At 33.8% G+C, this 16,581-nt stretch overlaps 2 protein-coding genes and 1 pseudogene across 2 annotated transcripts; 2 read left to right on the forward strand and 1 right to left on the reverse strand.

Annotated features, from left to right (window-relative positions):
- Positions 1–5,838: 5,838 nt before the first annotated feature.
- On the forward strand, positions 5,839–7,724 carry GPAT5 (glycerol-3-phosphate acyltransferase 5). Its single transcript, XM_023689203.2, has 2 exons — positions 5,839–6,522; positions 6,618–7,724. The coding sequence occupies exons 1-2, from the start codon at positions 5,962–5,964 to the stop codon at positions 7,560–7,562; spliced, it is 1,506 nt and encodes a 501-aa protein (XP_023544971.2). The 5' UTR covers positions 5,839–5,961; the 3' UTR covers positions 7,563–7,724.
- Positions 7,725–8,803: 1,079 nt separating this feature from the next.
- LOC111805047 (putative E3 ubiquitin-protein ligase RHC2A pseudogene) lies at positions 8,804–10,940 on the forward strand (annotated as a pseudogene).
- Positions 10,941–14,469: 3,529 nt separating this feature from the next.
- On the reverse strand, positions 14,470–15,683 carry LOC147793805 (small polypeptide DEVIL 11-like). The gene has a single exon (XM_087126808.1). The coding sequence runs from the start codon at positions 15,079–15,081 to the stop codon at positions 14,818–14,820; it is 264 nt and encodes an 87-aa protein (XP_086982934.1). The 5' UTR covers positions 15,082–15,683; the 3' UTR covers positions 14,470–14,817.
- Between the last annotated feature and the right edge of the window lie 898 nt (positions 15,684–16,581).

Raw genomic sequence — 16,581 nt, forward strand, 5'->3', positions numbered from 1 at the left:
ATGTTCTTACCAGATATACTTTTTTTTAGGGTTTTATTTGAGCGATTAATATAAAATATTTTACCAGTTTTGGAATTCTTCTTTTTTTTAGGGAAAAGAAAATGGAAATTTTGGACATAAATGATACGAATTAGATGGAAGGAGAGAAAATTGCCGAATATGTCTAATTTGTTAGAATTTCTTGGAATTTGTTTATATTTATTACATTTGAGAAAATAGGATTTTTTCCATTTTCTAAATTTGGAATTTATTTTTATTTTTTGTTTCTAAAATCTTTAAAATATCATAATCTAAATTTCTAAAATTCATCAAATTTTTACTTCCTTTTTTTTAATTCAATACTATGAAATAATAAAATTAAAAAATCAAAAAAGAACCACAAGTAACAAAAAAAAATGTAATTCAAACAAATAAACATTTTTTTAAAAAAAAAAAAAGAATAATTATATGAGTTTTACTTGTTTTTTTTTTTTTTTTTTAATAAAGATTTATGAAATGAAAAATATCTATAGACAGGATTTTTTTAGGAAAAAGAATTTTCTTTTTTTTTAAATGAAAAAAAAATCCCACGTCAGCACGAGAACAAAAGCAGATCCGAGTTTGAGGGGACATCCACTGTAATAGCGCCAAGTGTTACGTTAAAGGGGAGTAATCCAGTGCGGAGGGAACCAAAGTTTTTTAAAACTGAAAAAATGGAAGTGGGCCCCATGTTCACGCTTTTTGGACCGCTAACAGAAGGGCAGTGAAGTAAAAACTGAAAATATTTTTCTTACAATTTGTTTTATTCAAATTCTAGAATTGTTTTATTTTAATTTCTAATTCTATAAAATTTTAACATATTTATGTTTTATTTTAAAATGTTCAAATATTTTTAAAAAAATAAAACTAATTGTTTTGATTTTCAATATTACTTTATATTAATTGTCTCACTAAAATGTATCAAAGTTACCTAAACTGAAGTGAAGAATTTGGTAACACTGAATATTAAGGAATGGTATTTAAATAATGATCAAAATGAATGATTTTAATTCATGAATTAAAATAAATGTTTTTAAATGATTGAAAATTAAATTTCAAAAAAATATAATATTGATTATATTTACTTTTTAACTTTTGTTTTTTTTTTTAAACAAAATATCAATTTGATTATGGAGCATATAGCATCCGAGCAAGTGGGCTGTGAAAATGTGAGGCAAGTAATCATGGATGCTGCATCACTTTTATTGGAGAAATTATTTTTTGGAAAGTTTTCTTTTTTTTATTTTATTGAAAAAATAATGGTAATACAAAGTTAATTATCAAAATAAAATAATAAAAATAACATGTTATTTATGGCATCCCATTTTTTTCAATTATATCAATAACTAATTTGTATAATACCTCTTGTAACTTAAATATGTAAAATATATTTGAACAATTCTTTTTTTTTTTTTTACTATTTGTGAACATTTTGTCTCAAAAATTTGTCAGAGATTTAATTATTTAGAGACCGAAAATTAATATTTAAAATAGTTCAAAACTAAAAAAAAAAAATTATTATACTACCTCAACGATGAAAACATGACTAAAATGTAAAATAAATTGTCTATGAATTTATTAAAATGCAAAATAAACGGTCTATGGATTAGTTCAATAGAGGTTGTCATCTATAGATGGGTCATTTTTTTAGGTATTAATAATAGGATAAGTATTTAAAAATGTATTTATATATAATGCATAATTTTTATTATTGCGCTCCGGTAAAGTTAGATGCATAATCATTCTCTATATGATTCACGTAGGCACTGCGAGCTTGTAAATGTACCCCCATAGATTTGGATTAGCTAGTGCATGCTCACACTATTGAAGAAAAAAAAAATCATAAAATATTATAGTGTACACGTTCATGCATAACATGTCGGAGAAATAATCCATGATCATACACAACTTGCATGAGGTCTAGAATTAAAAAAAAACATTATTTAATGAGATGGTGCACATGACACTTTCATACTTACCGATATATAAATTTCTTAAGAGATGTGCATCCATATTCATGGTATTTCATTCATGTTTCTCATACATGGTATATTATGGTGTCTTGTAAGGGTACGTTATGGTGTCTTGTAAGGCATAAACATGGTCATAATCAAACATAAAAGAAAGTACATGCATCACATAATTCATTTAAAAATCATGACATAAATAATTACACACAAATAAGGGTCATATGGTATGTGTTATTCATGCATCAAACAATTTTATCCAACCTAACGCGCATACTAACTTAATTCTCTCATAGGCTAGCTACACGATAATCTAGTGCGCATGATAAAGTTAAGACTCGTTCAACTCCTCAGAGCTTAGTATCTTACACCTATTCTCGCTAAGCTCTCTTGCGCACAAATTAGGGTTACACACTCCGTATACATAACATATGTCCCCTTTGAGCTTCTCTTACTCATTGGTGTCATAAGACCTAACCCAATAGATAATTTTACGCCTTCTAGTGTCTCTTAACTTATCTCAATCCTTAGATTCACATAACTTAACTCAATGGGTTACCTTGCCTAGCTCTTTTAAGCATCCGTAAATTATTGATGTAATGGAATCTAGTTCATTTGAGTATTTCACGATGATTAGATTTATTAGGGTTTAGATAATCTAATTAATAGCTCAATTATTCTCTTACTACCAAATCGTTCATGATAATGTGAGACGTGATCTGGCTATGAATGAACTTCCATATCCTCATGCCTCTTATCAAATTTTATCGGTTAATTTCAACAAAAAAAAAAAAAAATGGTAATCCCATTTGAAAATAGGTCACAGATATTTTTAAATCAAATTTTACTATCTAAACAATGCATCTTTTAGAATATTTAACCTAACTTGGTAATAAAATATACTTGCCTCGATATTAAAAAAAAAAAAAAAAAAAAAAAAACAAGTTCCATTTATGGGCATAGTTAAAATTTAGGGTAGTATTTATAAAAGTCAATAATATCATTTATTGTTTTGTAAATATGATATTGACTAGACGTAAAAACAACAAAATTCATGTTTAAAACAAAAAGGTCAAATAATAATGTAAACTTCCAAAAAAAAAAAAAAACATTTTTTTTAATAATTTAGCACACAATTTTTTTAATGTTGGGATATTTGACTCGTTTTTTCTTATAGTTTTTTGTCGTACTTTCTTTTAACTTGGAGGGTAATGAAACATTTTGTACAAACCTGTAAAAATTTATCTCTAAAAAATGAGTTTTAAAACTGTGAGGCTAATGATGATACGTAACGGACAAACACAAACAATATTTATTAGCAATGAACTTAAACTTTTATAAATTATATCACAGTCAACGGTGGTATTAATATACTAAAAATTTAAGCAAGAAATTTAGATTAAAGTTATTTAAAATTTTATAAAACGATGATATGAATTATAAATTTAAAACAAATATAAAGAGAATGGAAGGTTTTAAAAGAAGAAAATATGAAATATATAAAATGAGAAATAATAGTTTATTATGCACACGAACACGCATAGCTATCTTCATTTATGATCATGCATTGACTTTTTAAATTTTGGTGGCATTCAGGATGACACCCATTATTCACCCATGTGAACTTCTGGGTTTCACCTCCCCTCACTTCTCTCTCCTCTAATTTATCCTTTTCTTTTTTTTATTTATTTTTCTGAATTTTCCTCTTACTTTCTAATTACGGTTTATTTGGTAATGCTTTTATTTTCCTCAAAATGTTTTTATGAATTTTGTTTTTATAGTAATACTTTTATTGTATTTGAAATCCAATTTTAAATTATGAGCTAAATATTATAAATTGGAATAAAAGAAAAAGCCTAAAAATGTGAAGGAATTGGTGGGTGTGAATTATAGAAAAACCCTACACATTTAATTAAATTTTTTAAAATGAGTTAATAATAATAATAATTAATAATTTGTTTCCACAGATTTTAATGCCAATTCTCCAACCTACTCCTCACTTACCCTTTGGGTCCCCACTCTCCCCCTACTGCCCTCATTTTTATCCCTTTCAAATTTGTAATATTATCTTCAATTTTTCATAAATAATTGATTTTAGTTGTAGGTATTAGATTTTAATAAGTCCATGTGTGCCATATTCCATAAAATAAAATATTTAAATTGTTGGAGTACAAATGGGCTTAGACCGCCCCAAATAAGCTATCGGGTTTTGCATGATTTAGTGAGCTTGGCCCAACAATTGTTAGGAAGATGAAGATAAGATGATAGGGAAAATAAGAGATAGCTTGGTTTTGTCTAACAACTTCACCTAATTTAGGGAAACCTTTCAAGCTTTCATATAATGTAATATATATATATATATATATATATATATATATATATATATATATATATATATATATATAACCAAGAAAATTAGTAAAAGCTATTCAAATCTTTAATGGTGTGGGTTTCTTGCAAGTTTCTCAAATTATCCACCTACCTTTCACAATCAACCATGGTTTCATTATTAACCATCATAACATCCTGAATTTTATTTTTATTTTCAGAGGGTTTCATACCAAAATCGTATAGCAATTTAGACTTTAAAATTTTTTTACAATGCCAAACCCTTTCGTCTGAGAAACCGTTTAAAAAAAATTGTCTCGTTTACATTCAATGAATTATAAAGTATATATTTAGAACCAAAAAAATGGATAAGATCCAAACAAAAACTATGCTAGTAGTTATTCAATGGTCAATTTTGTATGTATATATATATATATATAATTCTTCCACTTTCCATGAAAGTTGGATACAGCTTTTGACTTTGGTTGTGTCATTTTCATTTGCAATTACATTTTACGATCCCAGTGAAATGTTATTTCTTATTGGATATTAAAAAAAAAATTATAAAAATTTTGACTTTTCATCTTGCAAAAATCTTCGATGAAAGTTTCGTGTAAACAACGATAAAAATGAGCGATGGCTAATACCATATCTTTTAAAAGATTGTTATATTTTTGACACTTGATATTTTTTTGTAAATAAAAATAAATGAATTTTATGAACTTGAACTTAAACTCTCATTTTGCTGATTGATAAAGACTTCAAAATGGTAGGCTTATTAAATCAACTAGCACATTTGATATAGTTAATGACATGTAATGTACTTTACACGTCTCAAAAACTTGTCTCTCTGATAAGTCGGGATGGAGAAAATTTGTTTCTTTCTCATAAAGTAAAAATTAGCTAACCAAAAAAAAAAAAAAAAAAACACTTGTAGAATACTCTAATTTCATTATCAAACAGTCAAAGGAAAAGGTCAAAAGAACAAAAATATTGTGGCTAGATGAACAACTTTCGTGGAATAAAAAGGACATTTTTTTTTTCATAACATTTGAAACATTCAATTTGTCCATAAATAAATAAATAGATAAGACATGGTGGGTTTCGACACAATTTCCACGTATACCTACGTATCTGGGGTTCCGGTAATCCGTAGTTAAGTAAACCTAGAGTCTCACGCCAGCTCATCCATTTACATGCTTACACGTGGACAACAAAAATCTGTACAATCCAACTCGTCCAGGTTGTTGGGGTTTAGTGATCCAACGTTAATTATGTATATTTTCCGTGGCGTATTGTCATTTTGTTTGTTCTAAATATCGGAAATTATAAAGTATTCCATGGTGGCTCACCATTTATGCTATAGGATTTTAAGATAATTTTTTAAATTATTTTGTGGAATTTGAATAACTTTTGGTTGGAGAAAGAAAGAAAGAAAAAAAAAAAAAAAAGAGAAGAGAAATATTGGTGGGATTGGTAAAGAAATAGCATAAAAAGGAGAGTTGGTAGTTGTAGAACTGATAAACTGCCAAAATTCCCACTGGCAACAAAAATAAGAACAAACCAGTCAAACACAACACGCCTATCCCATTTTATTATAACCCCTTCTTCTTTCACTTCCAATCCCCAACAACCCAATTCAGGAAAAATGGAATCTGTCATTGCAGAGCTAGAAGGCACCCTGTTGAAGAGCTCCGATGTGTTCTCCTACTTCATGTTGATGGCCTTCGAGGCCTCCGGTTTGATCCGCTTCACCCTCTTGCTCTTCTCATGGCCACTCGTACGCCTCCTCGATGCAGCCGGGATGGCGGAGCTGGGGCTGAAGCTGGCCACGTTTGTGGCCACGTTTGGAGTTCGAAAGGCCGAGATCGAGTCGGTTTCAAGGGCGGTTTTGCCCAAGTTTTTTATGGATGATTTGAATATGGATGTTTGGAGAGTGACAAGTAGGTTTAGGAGACGAGTGGTGGTGACTAAGATGCCTAGGGTTATGGTAGAGATGTTTGTAAAGGAGCATTTACGAGCGGATGAGGTCGTCGGGTGTGAACTCGGGTTTAATCGATTCGGGTTCGCAACCGGGCTCGTGAAGGGAGGATTGGGTTCTGTTGTTGAAGAGATTTCTCGGCTTTTTGAATTGGGTAATGGTGGTAGAAGGCCTACTATGGGCATGGGGCGACCTTCATCTAGCTCTTCCTTTTTAGGTCTTTGTGAGGTAAGTTATTTTACATTTTCATGTTTTTTTTTTTTTTTTTTTCAATTTTTTAAAAATAACCTTATTTCGAGATTTCGTCGTGATTAATGTTTCAGGAACAAATGCACCCACCATTAACCGCCGCTCAAATCCAAGATCACATTCCACCCCACCAAAATCTTCGACCATCACCGGTCATTTTCCACGACGGCCGGCTCGTCAACCGCCCAACACCAGCCACCGCTCTTATAATCCTTCTATGGGTCCCAATCGGTATAATCCTCGCCCTCCTCCGAATCTCCATCGGCTTAATTTTACCCATGTGGGCCATCCCCTACGCCACCCGCCTCTTCGGCGGGAAAGTCATCGTCAGAGGCCACCCCCCGCCGCCGCTCTCTAGCGGCCCCAACGCGGCTACCTCTGGAGTACTCTTCGTGTGCACACACCGCACCTTAATGGACCCAGTCGTTCTCGCCACCGTACTTCGCCGGAAAGTCCCCGCCGTCACCTACTCCATCTCCCGCCTAACTGAAATCCTGTCCCCAATCCCCACCGTGCGATTAACCCGAATCCGACATGTCGACGCGGAGAAAATCAAACGAGAGTTATCCAAAGGCGACTTGGTGGTGTGCCCTGAAGGGACGACATGTCGGGAGCCGTTTCTCCTGAGATTCAGCGCGCTGTTCGCGGAACTGACAGACAGGATTGTACCGGTGGCGATGAATTACCGGGTTGGTTTTTTTCATGCGACTACGGCTCGGGGTTGGAAAGGACTGGACCCGGTGTTCTTCTTCATGAACCCGCGGCCGGTTTACGAGGTAACGTTTCTGAACCAGTTGCCGGTGGAGGCGACCTGCTCGGCCGGGAAAAACCCGCACGAGGTGGCAAATCACGTGCAGAGGATTTTGGCGGCGAGTTTGGGGTTTGAATGCACCAATTTTACGAGGAAGGATAAGTATAGAGTGTTGGCTGGGAACGACGGAACGGTGTCGTATGTCTCCTTGGTTGATCAGCTCAAGAAGCTGGTCGCCAAATTCAAGCCCTTTATTCACCTCATTTAGCAACCCAGGGTTCAGATTGCTTTGCTCTGCTTTAGTTTCTTAATTAGTTTTAGTGGTTTTATTGCAAATTTGTTTCTCTCTTTTTTTAAATGGAATTTGGATTAATTTGTTTTCAATTTTGTTGAAATGTAAGAATAAATAATAACATAATATAATTTTGCATCTTACTTTTTTTTTTTTTTTTTTTTTTATTATTATTTTCTACACCTCTATGCTACTAACTTCCTTATATTCATTTTAGTTCAATATTTTTAAAGATTATAATTTTTTTTTAATTATATTGAATTATATTTATAGTGTTTTTTTTAATACCTCCAAATAAAGAAAAGCTTCCAAATCATCCTATATATTATTTTCTATTTTTTTCCCATTTATGTACCATTCTTGTAGGATGGGGATAAACTAAAAATATGGAAAATTAGGATATAAATTAAAAATAGAAAATGTTGCAAAAATGCACTGTTTCTATTAATATCCAATAAATAATAAGTCTGGAATCCAAAAATTATAAAATAAAATAAAACCATGAAACTAATATAGCAACCATAAACTTGATCAGTTTTCCCATTCCACTTTCAACTGCATTTAAAATGTTGTAATTTGAACATTAAATTTAAAAATTTTAAAAGTATTCTCATATGTGTAAATTGTAATATATATATATATATATATATATATATATATATATATATATATATATATATTTAACAAAATGGATAAAATTTGAAAGAAAAACATGTTTAGAACTAAATTTCTATTAAAAACTTGATAAAGGTATTCAATGGTTAATTAAATTTTGATTTGAAATGAGAGAGTTTATGAAGATTTTTGCATTACTTTTTCGTTAAAATGATTGAATAAATTAGAGCAAATTAAACCGTAAGAGAATTTTATTTTATGGTAATGAATATTTTAAATATTTGTTTGTCTAATAAATTTAAAACTATATGTTTAAGGGCTAATTATGTAATTTGAGATATATTTTTTTTAAATAACAAAATTATTTTTTATAAATTTCAGCAATATTCAATTCCTCTCCTCCACGCGTGGAAACGTTAAAATTTAGAAGCGGCAAACGACACGTCAGTCGGCAAAGTACACAGCATCTGCACATCTTAACGCTGTTAAAGTTGAACGAACAGGATGGAACCACTTGTCCCAAACTGGAAAGGCGTTGGTAAGACGCTAACGGAGACGACGCGGTTTTACCGTTTAAAGCCTTTTTTCCCCCCTTGTAATCAGTTCATTCTATTTCCTCTTTTCTCTACAAAATTCCCTAAATCAAATCCTAATTTCGTCGGCCCCTCGGTTTCTAGGGTTCTTTAATTCAATCCCCCATTTCCCAAATTGCACTCCCCTGATTGATCCCACCTTTTTTCTTTTTCGTTGCTTTTGTTTTTTTCTTTTTTTTTTTAGTTTTTTAGGTTCGAAGCCGACATTTTGATCGTGGGGGATTTTGTTTTTTAGTTTTTTGTTTCTGGGTTTGATCGTTTGTGTTGTTTTCTGGTCTTGGGAGGATTGAAATTTTGTGGGGTTCTTCAATTAGGGGGGGTTTGGTGATTGATTGGATTAAGCTTCGTTGATGTCGTCGATGGCGGCGGCGTCTTCCTACTGGTGCTACCGATGCAGTCGCTTTGTTAGGGTTTTCAATCAAGACTCTGTTGTGTGCCCCGATTGTAATAGTGGGTTTATCGAACAGATCGAGCATCCTTCGCGGTTGGTGGACGTGGAATCGGCTCCGCGGAGGAGGTTTCCGGCTGCGGCAATGTATATGATTGGCCACCGGTCGAATTCGGGACAGAATTTGGGATCTGGGATTCGGAGACCTCGGAGGAATGGTGGGGATCGCTCGCCCTTTAATCCTGTGATTGTTCTTCGGGGGCCGTCTGATGGGAGTGAAGGTGGAGAAAGTCGTCGGTTTGAGCTTTATTACGATGATGGCGGTGGTTCTGGCCTGAGACCGCTGCCACCGAGCATGTCCGAGTTTTTGTTGGGGTCTGGGTTTGATAGGCTTCTGGAGCAACTTTCTCAGATTGAAATGAACGGTATTGGGCGGTTTGAGAGCCCACCGGCGTCCAAGGCTGCAATTGAGTCAATGCCCACGATTGAGATCTGTGAAAATCATTTGGAAACTGAGTCACACTGTGCTGTTTGCAAAGAAGCATTCGAATTGGGGACCGAAGCACGGGAGATGCCCTGTAAGCATATTTACCATTACGATTGCATTCTACCTTGGCTTTCGATTCGAAACTCTTGTCCAGTATGTCGTCACGAATTGCCTTCGGATAATCAGAACTCTCCGGATGCTGCAGAAAGTGGTGAAAATGAGGGGTCGGTGGCCTCAAATGGTGAAGAGAATGTGGGCTTAACCATTTGGAGGTTACCTGGCGGGGGGTTTGCGGTAGGGCGGTTTAATGGGGGCAGGAGAGGTGGGGAGAGAGAACTCCCGGTTGTTTACACTGAGGTGGATGGTGGTTTCACCAATGGTGGCATCCCTAGAAGGATATCATTTGCTTCAAGAGGCAGAGGAAGGGAAAGAGGCGGATGGAGCCGAATTATTCGCAGTATGTTTGCTTGCTTCAGGGGATCAATGAGGTCTATTTCGTCTACTTCAAATTCCACCATCGATTCTAGTTCTTCAAGGAGTAGTAGACCACTCCCACATTTCACTACCGAGCCAAGGCGACGGCGCACATGGTCTATGGAGGTTAACAGTGGGACAATCAGCTGGTGATTTGGGGATGTGGTGGTTGTTAGCAAGGCTAATTGCGTGAAGAAGTTATATATGGGACAGGCTTATTAATTGCTGTAAATAGCACAATTTGAATTTCAGGTGGGAATGGGGCGGTTATCCGAGCTTTATATTCATAAAAGTAAGAAGGTTTCTCGAGCTAAGGCAAGAGTTTTCTTTTTCCCCTCTCTTTTTGGGTTAATTGGATAAGGGATATTGCAAGAAATCTGGGAAATAAATGCAGTCTTTTCCTTCGCAGAAAAAAAGAAAAAAAGAAGGTAGCTCCTACTGCATATTAGAAAATGATGGAAAATATAAGGTTTACTACGTTTAAAAGCTTGAAGGTAAGGTTGTTTTGTAGAGCAAGGTGCAGGATCCCGTTAATAATATAGTCTGTTAGAAAGCGGTGGAGGCAGAGCAGCTGCAAGTTCCAAGGGTAAACTACTTAAATATGTTGTTAGGCTCAGTTTTTTTTCTTGATATGATTCCATAATTTGAAAGAATATGTGAACAGTTTGGAGGCATGGGATGAATACTGCATCGGCTTAGTTAATTGCGTCACTATTGTTCTGCACATCTTTGCTTGTAATGATATGTTTTATCTCTAGAAATAAATTTTGCTGCTGCTTCATTGGCGTTTGTGTTCAGCTTGCTGTTAAGCAGTGCCCATCACTCTTTTATGCGCTTTTCTGAGTACAGGGATTTGCATCATATTTTGATTGTGGATTGACATTGAAATCATGCTGCAAAACATGAATGTGCAAGAGAAATAGCAGAAACTGGGATTTTGAAATTTTTTGTAACATTTTGTATTCATTCCATTTCCACAAGTTGTTCCGATAAATAGAACGAATACATCAATGTTTTTATCCATATTGTCATGCACATTCCCCATTGGTGATTTGAATGAATATATGAATGTTTTTGGTTTTGATTTAGATATAGAGAGAGTAATACAGAAAAGACTTACATTGTTATCAAAACAATCCGTGGAACCAATGGGAGTGACTCAATCTCAAAATTAGTCGACTTCCATCACGATAGATTCAAGTGAACCATAATTTCATGATATTTTAAATATTTTTTCAAACGTACTCAGACATCAATATTGATTGGTATTTTCATAAAAAATGGAACCTTCCAAAATCTGGAGAACCAGCAACTCTACCAGTGGATTCCACGTGTCAAACAACGCCAAAACCCGGAACGGCGGGGTCCAATTAGAAACAATAGAGTTCAGGAACGGAAAATCTGAGAGTCCAACCAGGTTCTGCCACGCGATGTGTTGGAGTCAACGATTTGGAGGCGCAGTAGGCAATTGGGAAAACGGCGTTACAAAAAATTGGTGGTTCAAGTTCCGAGATGGGCCCATAATGGGCCAGTGGTAGGGGGAAAAAGCCCATATGGGGTTTATTAGGATTAGATTTGATAGGGCTGATGTGAATGGAAATGTTGTATTTGTTTTGTAAAGAAAAAGAAAGTGTGGGGCCCTGGAATTTTAATGATAAGGAAGGTTAATTTGTTTGGGCTTAGCTGGATCCATGAAGTTGAACAACCCAAGAATTATTACTCCTTTTATGTAATATTAGATTCTCAATTATGTTCACAACAACAAATAAAATTTAGATGTTCATAATTTAGTTAGTTTCTGGAAATATAAGAGAGTAAAAAGAAAAAAGGGAAGAGTTAGAAGCCTTAAAATCTCCAAATTGGGTAAGATGTGAGTAGAGAAATAAAGGAATGAAAGGTGGGATTGATGTAAAATGTGAAAACAAAATGGGAATGCAAAAGGAGGTTTAGGGATTTGTAGGCTATATATATATATATATAATTAAACGTTTGTCTTCTTCAATCATTCAGTCAAGCACACTCTAAAATCATGCATCAACAGTTCCTTTTTTCTTTTTTTGAGATCGGTCCTACTTAAGCATGCCAAGGAGATTTTCCAATTATTTATACCACTTTAGAGTTTTTAATTATTTGCTCAATTTTTTTTTTTTTTTTTTTTTTTTTTTTTTTTAGATTGAGAGATAAAGATGATCCATCATGTCTAATAAAGGTAGATTTTTACTTGACTTTTGAAAAACTAAAGATTTTATGAAATTTCTTTTTAGTTTTTTTAAAAAACATTGGAAATGAAATTGACTAGTTGGATTCGTTAGAAATCTTTTGCTTTCAATGATAATAATGCATTTATGTTTTTTTTTTTTTTTTTTAATTATGTATCGATTGACTTTTGAGGAAACCTAATCAAATCATCGTAATGTTTCCTCATTTATAATAATCGAATAATTTATTGTCTTTTTTTAACAAATAATTCTTAATATGAATTTACCCATTACTACAAATGTTGGTAAATATTCCCTTTCTAAACCTATATAGAAAATTAGTGGTCATGATTTTATAGGCTAGAAAAGTCTTGGTAGTATTTAGAGCATATGCTAGAAAAGTAATTAAAATTTACTTTTCGAACTAAAAGTAAATACATATATTTGAGTAATTAATTCACACCTCAACTCAAATTTATAAAATAAATAAAATAGTCTATTGTTATTTATCATATAGTTAATTATAAAATTATCACGGAACATTCCATTTTGTTTAAAAAATATCTTTATTCTTTAAAATAAAAGTTGCAAGAAGGATTTTGGACAAAATTAGATCTTGGAAGGATTTCTAGACAATGAAAACATAAATTAGGACCTGAATATCACCACACTACTCCACGTCATCATCATACTCGTTATAGGAGCATTTTTTTTTTTTAATAATATAGCCTATCATCTCTGACAAAATCAATATTGACATCAGTGACATCAAATACATTGGTTGATTATTGATTGAATATGTTCATTAGATTAATGTAGGGTTTAGTTTCTTTAAGGTGGTGATGAAAAATTTAACAAATAAGTCACTCTCGATAAAACTAGACATGAGATTTTTACCCGATGGTCATATATTCGATTTATTTGAAATCATTTGATTTCTTTTGTTCTTTCAATCAATCCCGAGCAAGCGAACAAGATCAATTCAATCATAAAAATTCTATCACTTCTAATAAGTTTTAATAAGTTTAAGACTGCGATTGCTACGCATAAACTTAAGATATAAATTAATGAAACTGAAAGTTTAGAGTAAAAATTGATTTTTTTTCTAAAAAAAAACTTGCAAATTTAGTCCATTTAGTTTAAAATTTAGTATTTAAACTTACCAAACTTATCTATTTAATCCATATAAGTTGTAGAAAGGTTATAGAACTTTTAATTGTATCCAATAAATTCTCTTATTTAACTATATTGTTTGACGCACTAAACTATACTATTAGGTGATCACGTTGACGTGTTGAAATATATTTAAAAAGGGAGATGATTCTAGACGTTATATGGAATTCTAAGGTAACCCAACCACATAATTTCTAAATACATACCAAATTTAAATTTATAACCAGAAAAGTGAAAAATGCTCATTTTTGGGTTTGGGTGAGTGTTTTTGAGCATTATAGGTGCAGAAGGAAGAGGTGAAAATGTGGTGTATAGAGGAGGGTTTTAGAGGCATATAGGGGATTAGGAGAGATACAATGGAATCCAATTCATGTTCTCCACCCTTTATTTATTTCTCCAGCCATTTATTTGGTCAATCTCAATTAAAGCCCACCTTTTACTTTCTTTTTTCTTTTCTTTTTTTCAGCAATATTTGCGTTTGATCTAATCCAAATGATTTTGGGGTAACTTGTTTTAAGAAATTGGGACTAATGAATTTCTTATACAACTTTAATTAATGCAGAGCCTGTTTTTCCTTTGCCTTGAACTTTGTCAAATTTGACGAATTTCAATACTTCCTTTTTTTTTTTTTTTTCTCTCTAAATTCGAGTTTTTAGAATGAAACCCAGAAACAGATCCCTCTTCAGCTTCAGCTGCCTAAGCTGGCCCTGTTTTTGTGTGATTCAACCAACACAATCTCTCTCTCTGTCTCTAGAATCATAGAGAGAAGAACTCTGAGAATGACCCAGAACCAAAAACAGAGCAAAAGGTGAAGAAAACCATAAGATCCAGAGAGATATGAAGGATGAAGAAGAAGATGATGATAAAGAAATTGCATTTGATTAGAGAAAAATAATGGAAGTAGTTACAAAGATTAATGCTTGTCAGAAAGAACCCAGTAAGATTACCCATCAGATTGAAACAAGGAACAAAATTTAAATTCCAAAAGAAAAAAGAACCTCAGAGATTTCGATACTACATCATGTAACTATTTACAAGTATATGAAGATCCCTCACTAATCTCTCTTTCTCTCACTAAGATCCGGATTTGCAATGTTTCTGGAAAACCCCATCTGGGTTTTGGCCACAACGGCCCCATTTTCAGGTCCCAAAACACAGAGGAGATAGAACATTGCACTTTTCTCCAAAAAAAAAAAAAAAAAAAAGGACCCAAATGATTTGATCTGATCCGCGTTCTGGTTCTGGTTTTGATTCTGATTCTGATCTTTCTCTTAAAAAGGGAAACAGAAAACTCCCGATGGTATCAGGAATCGCTGTAGTTATGCCAACAAATGAGCATGGTAACACAGCGCCTCATGATGTAAAATCGAGCCCTCTGTTCCTTCACCAATTTTGCACATTTTCTTGTAAAAGAACATCTCCTTTCAGAAGAATTTCTCATCAGAGGACACGAGGAGGAAGAAGATCGGCTTCTCGCCGGAGCTCCCTTCTTGGGCAGCTTCCATTTCTCCTCCATGTAAAACGGCGGCGGAACGGCGGCGGCAGCAGATGAGGAAATAGAAGCCATTTTTCAGTGAAGTGTGAAGTGGGGTTAAGGAAAGGTTTGAGCTTCGCAAAAATGGAAGGTTGTAGAGGGAGAATAAGAGCGGTTTGAAGAAAGAAAGTGGATTTATTTAGTTGAAGGAGAGGCTGCAGCGGTATTTATAAGGGGAAGGGGCCACAAAACAGGTTAAAAGAAGGGGGGGCGTGGCAGTGGGTATCACACCTGGTTTTCTTTCCCTTCCCCAACCAGAGATACGCCATTATAATATTCTTTGATTATAATATTTCCTCTTCCCTCAAATCCAAAGACCCAAATTAGCTAATACATTTCAACACAGAGATTTGAAAGATGTCCATAAGATCAATCTTATGGCAATCCCAAGTGAAATTTTTAGGAGAGAAACTGAAATGAAAAGGGTGGTGTTTGAGTCCAGTAAGTAAGAGAGGGAGGTCAGAGAGGGGCTGGTGGGGTCAGACAGGCATGGTGGTGGGGGCTGATCAATCAGAATAAGAAAAGTAAAGAGGGGGAATTGATGAAGAGTGACATATCAGAGGTTCGAATGATGAATCGAAAAAGATTTGGCATTTTGAGCTTTTTCTGTACAAGTGGAGAACCACAGAACCAGAGAGGAGGGGGTAATGAGCCTGAGGATTCACCATCATGATTTTTCACTTCTTTCTCTTTTTTTTTTTTTTCTCTATCATGCCTTTGCCTATGCACATATTCATCAAACACAACAACCCCTGATGTGATATGTCAAGTCTCTTTGGTCCATCCTACGCAACATCTTCCCATTCCCAATCTCTCTGCTACCCCCTCATTCTCATTCTTCTTCTCTATCCACTTTGATACCTTCCCACATTTTATCTCTCTGTAAGTTAGACTTCTTGTTCGAAGGTAAACCAAACACCAGTTCACACAAACCATAAATCTATAACTAAACATAAGCTAAGTTTGATGAACTCATACTTCTAACCTCATCCTAAATCCAAGCAAAGATTTCAAAATTTTAGAACTTTGCAATCTCAAGATAAAAAAGTTAAAGACTTCTCATTCACGTGAACTAGATAAATCTTAGAGAATGTTGAACTTGATCAAGGGAATAGTTGGAAAAAAAAAAAAATGTTCAAGCTTATCGGGATGTATTGAATTTTGTATCCAAGTCTCTTTCATGTCCATGCGGCCATGATGGAGGAGTGTGAGTGTGAGTGTGAGTGCCTATTATTTGACTGAGGGATAGTTCACGTGTTGGCAATGTATTGAAAATTGCATAAGAAAAATGAAAAAATGAAAAATGAAAGTAGAGTATACTTCATAATAGTGGAAATCTTTTTTATCAAAATGAAAATGTCCTCTTCAAAACAATTGACAACTAAAAGATAATTAGACTTTGAAGAAACTATATATTAAGACACGAATATACATGTCACGAGAATGGCTGACATTAATTTCTTACATTATGACAGAAAAACAGAGATTTTGAGTATATGATTAAAATATAAGAAAAGGGGATAAGCATGAAAA

The sequence above is a fragment of the Cucurbita pepo genome, chromosome 1, assembly GCF_057944985.1.
Source record: "Cucurbita pepo subsp. pepo isolate OVF chromosome 1, ASM5794498v1, whole genome shotgun sequence".
Lineage (NCBI taxonomy): Eukaryota > Viridiplantae > Streptophyta > Magnoliopsida > Cucurbitales > Cucurbitaceae > Cucurbita > Cucurbita pepo.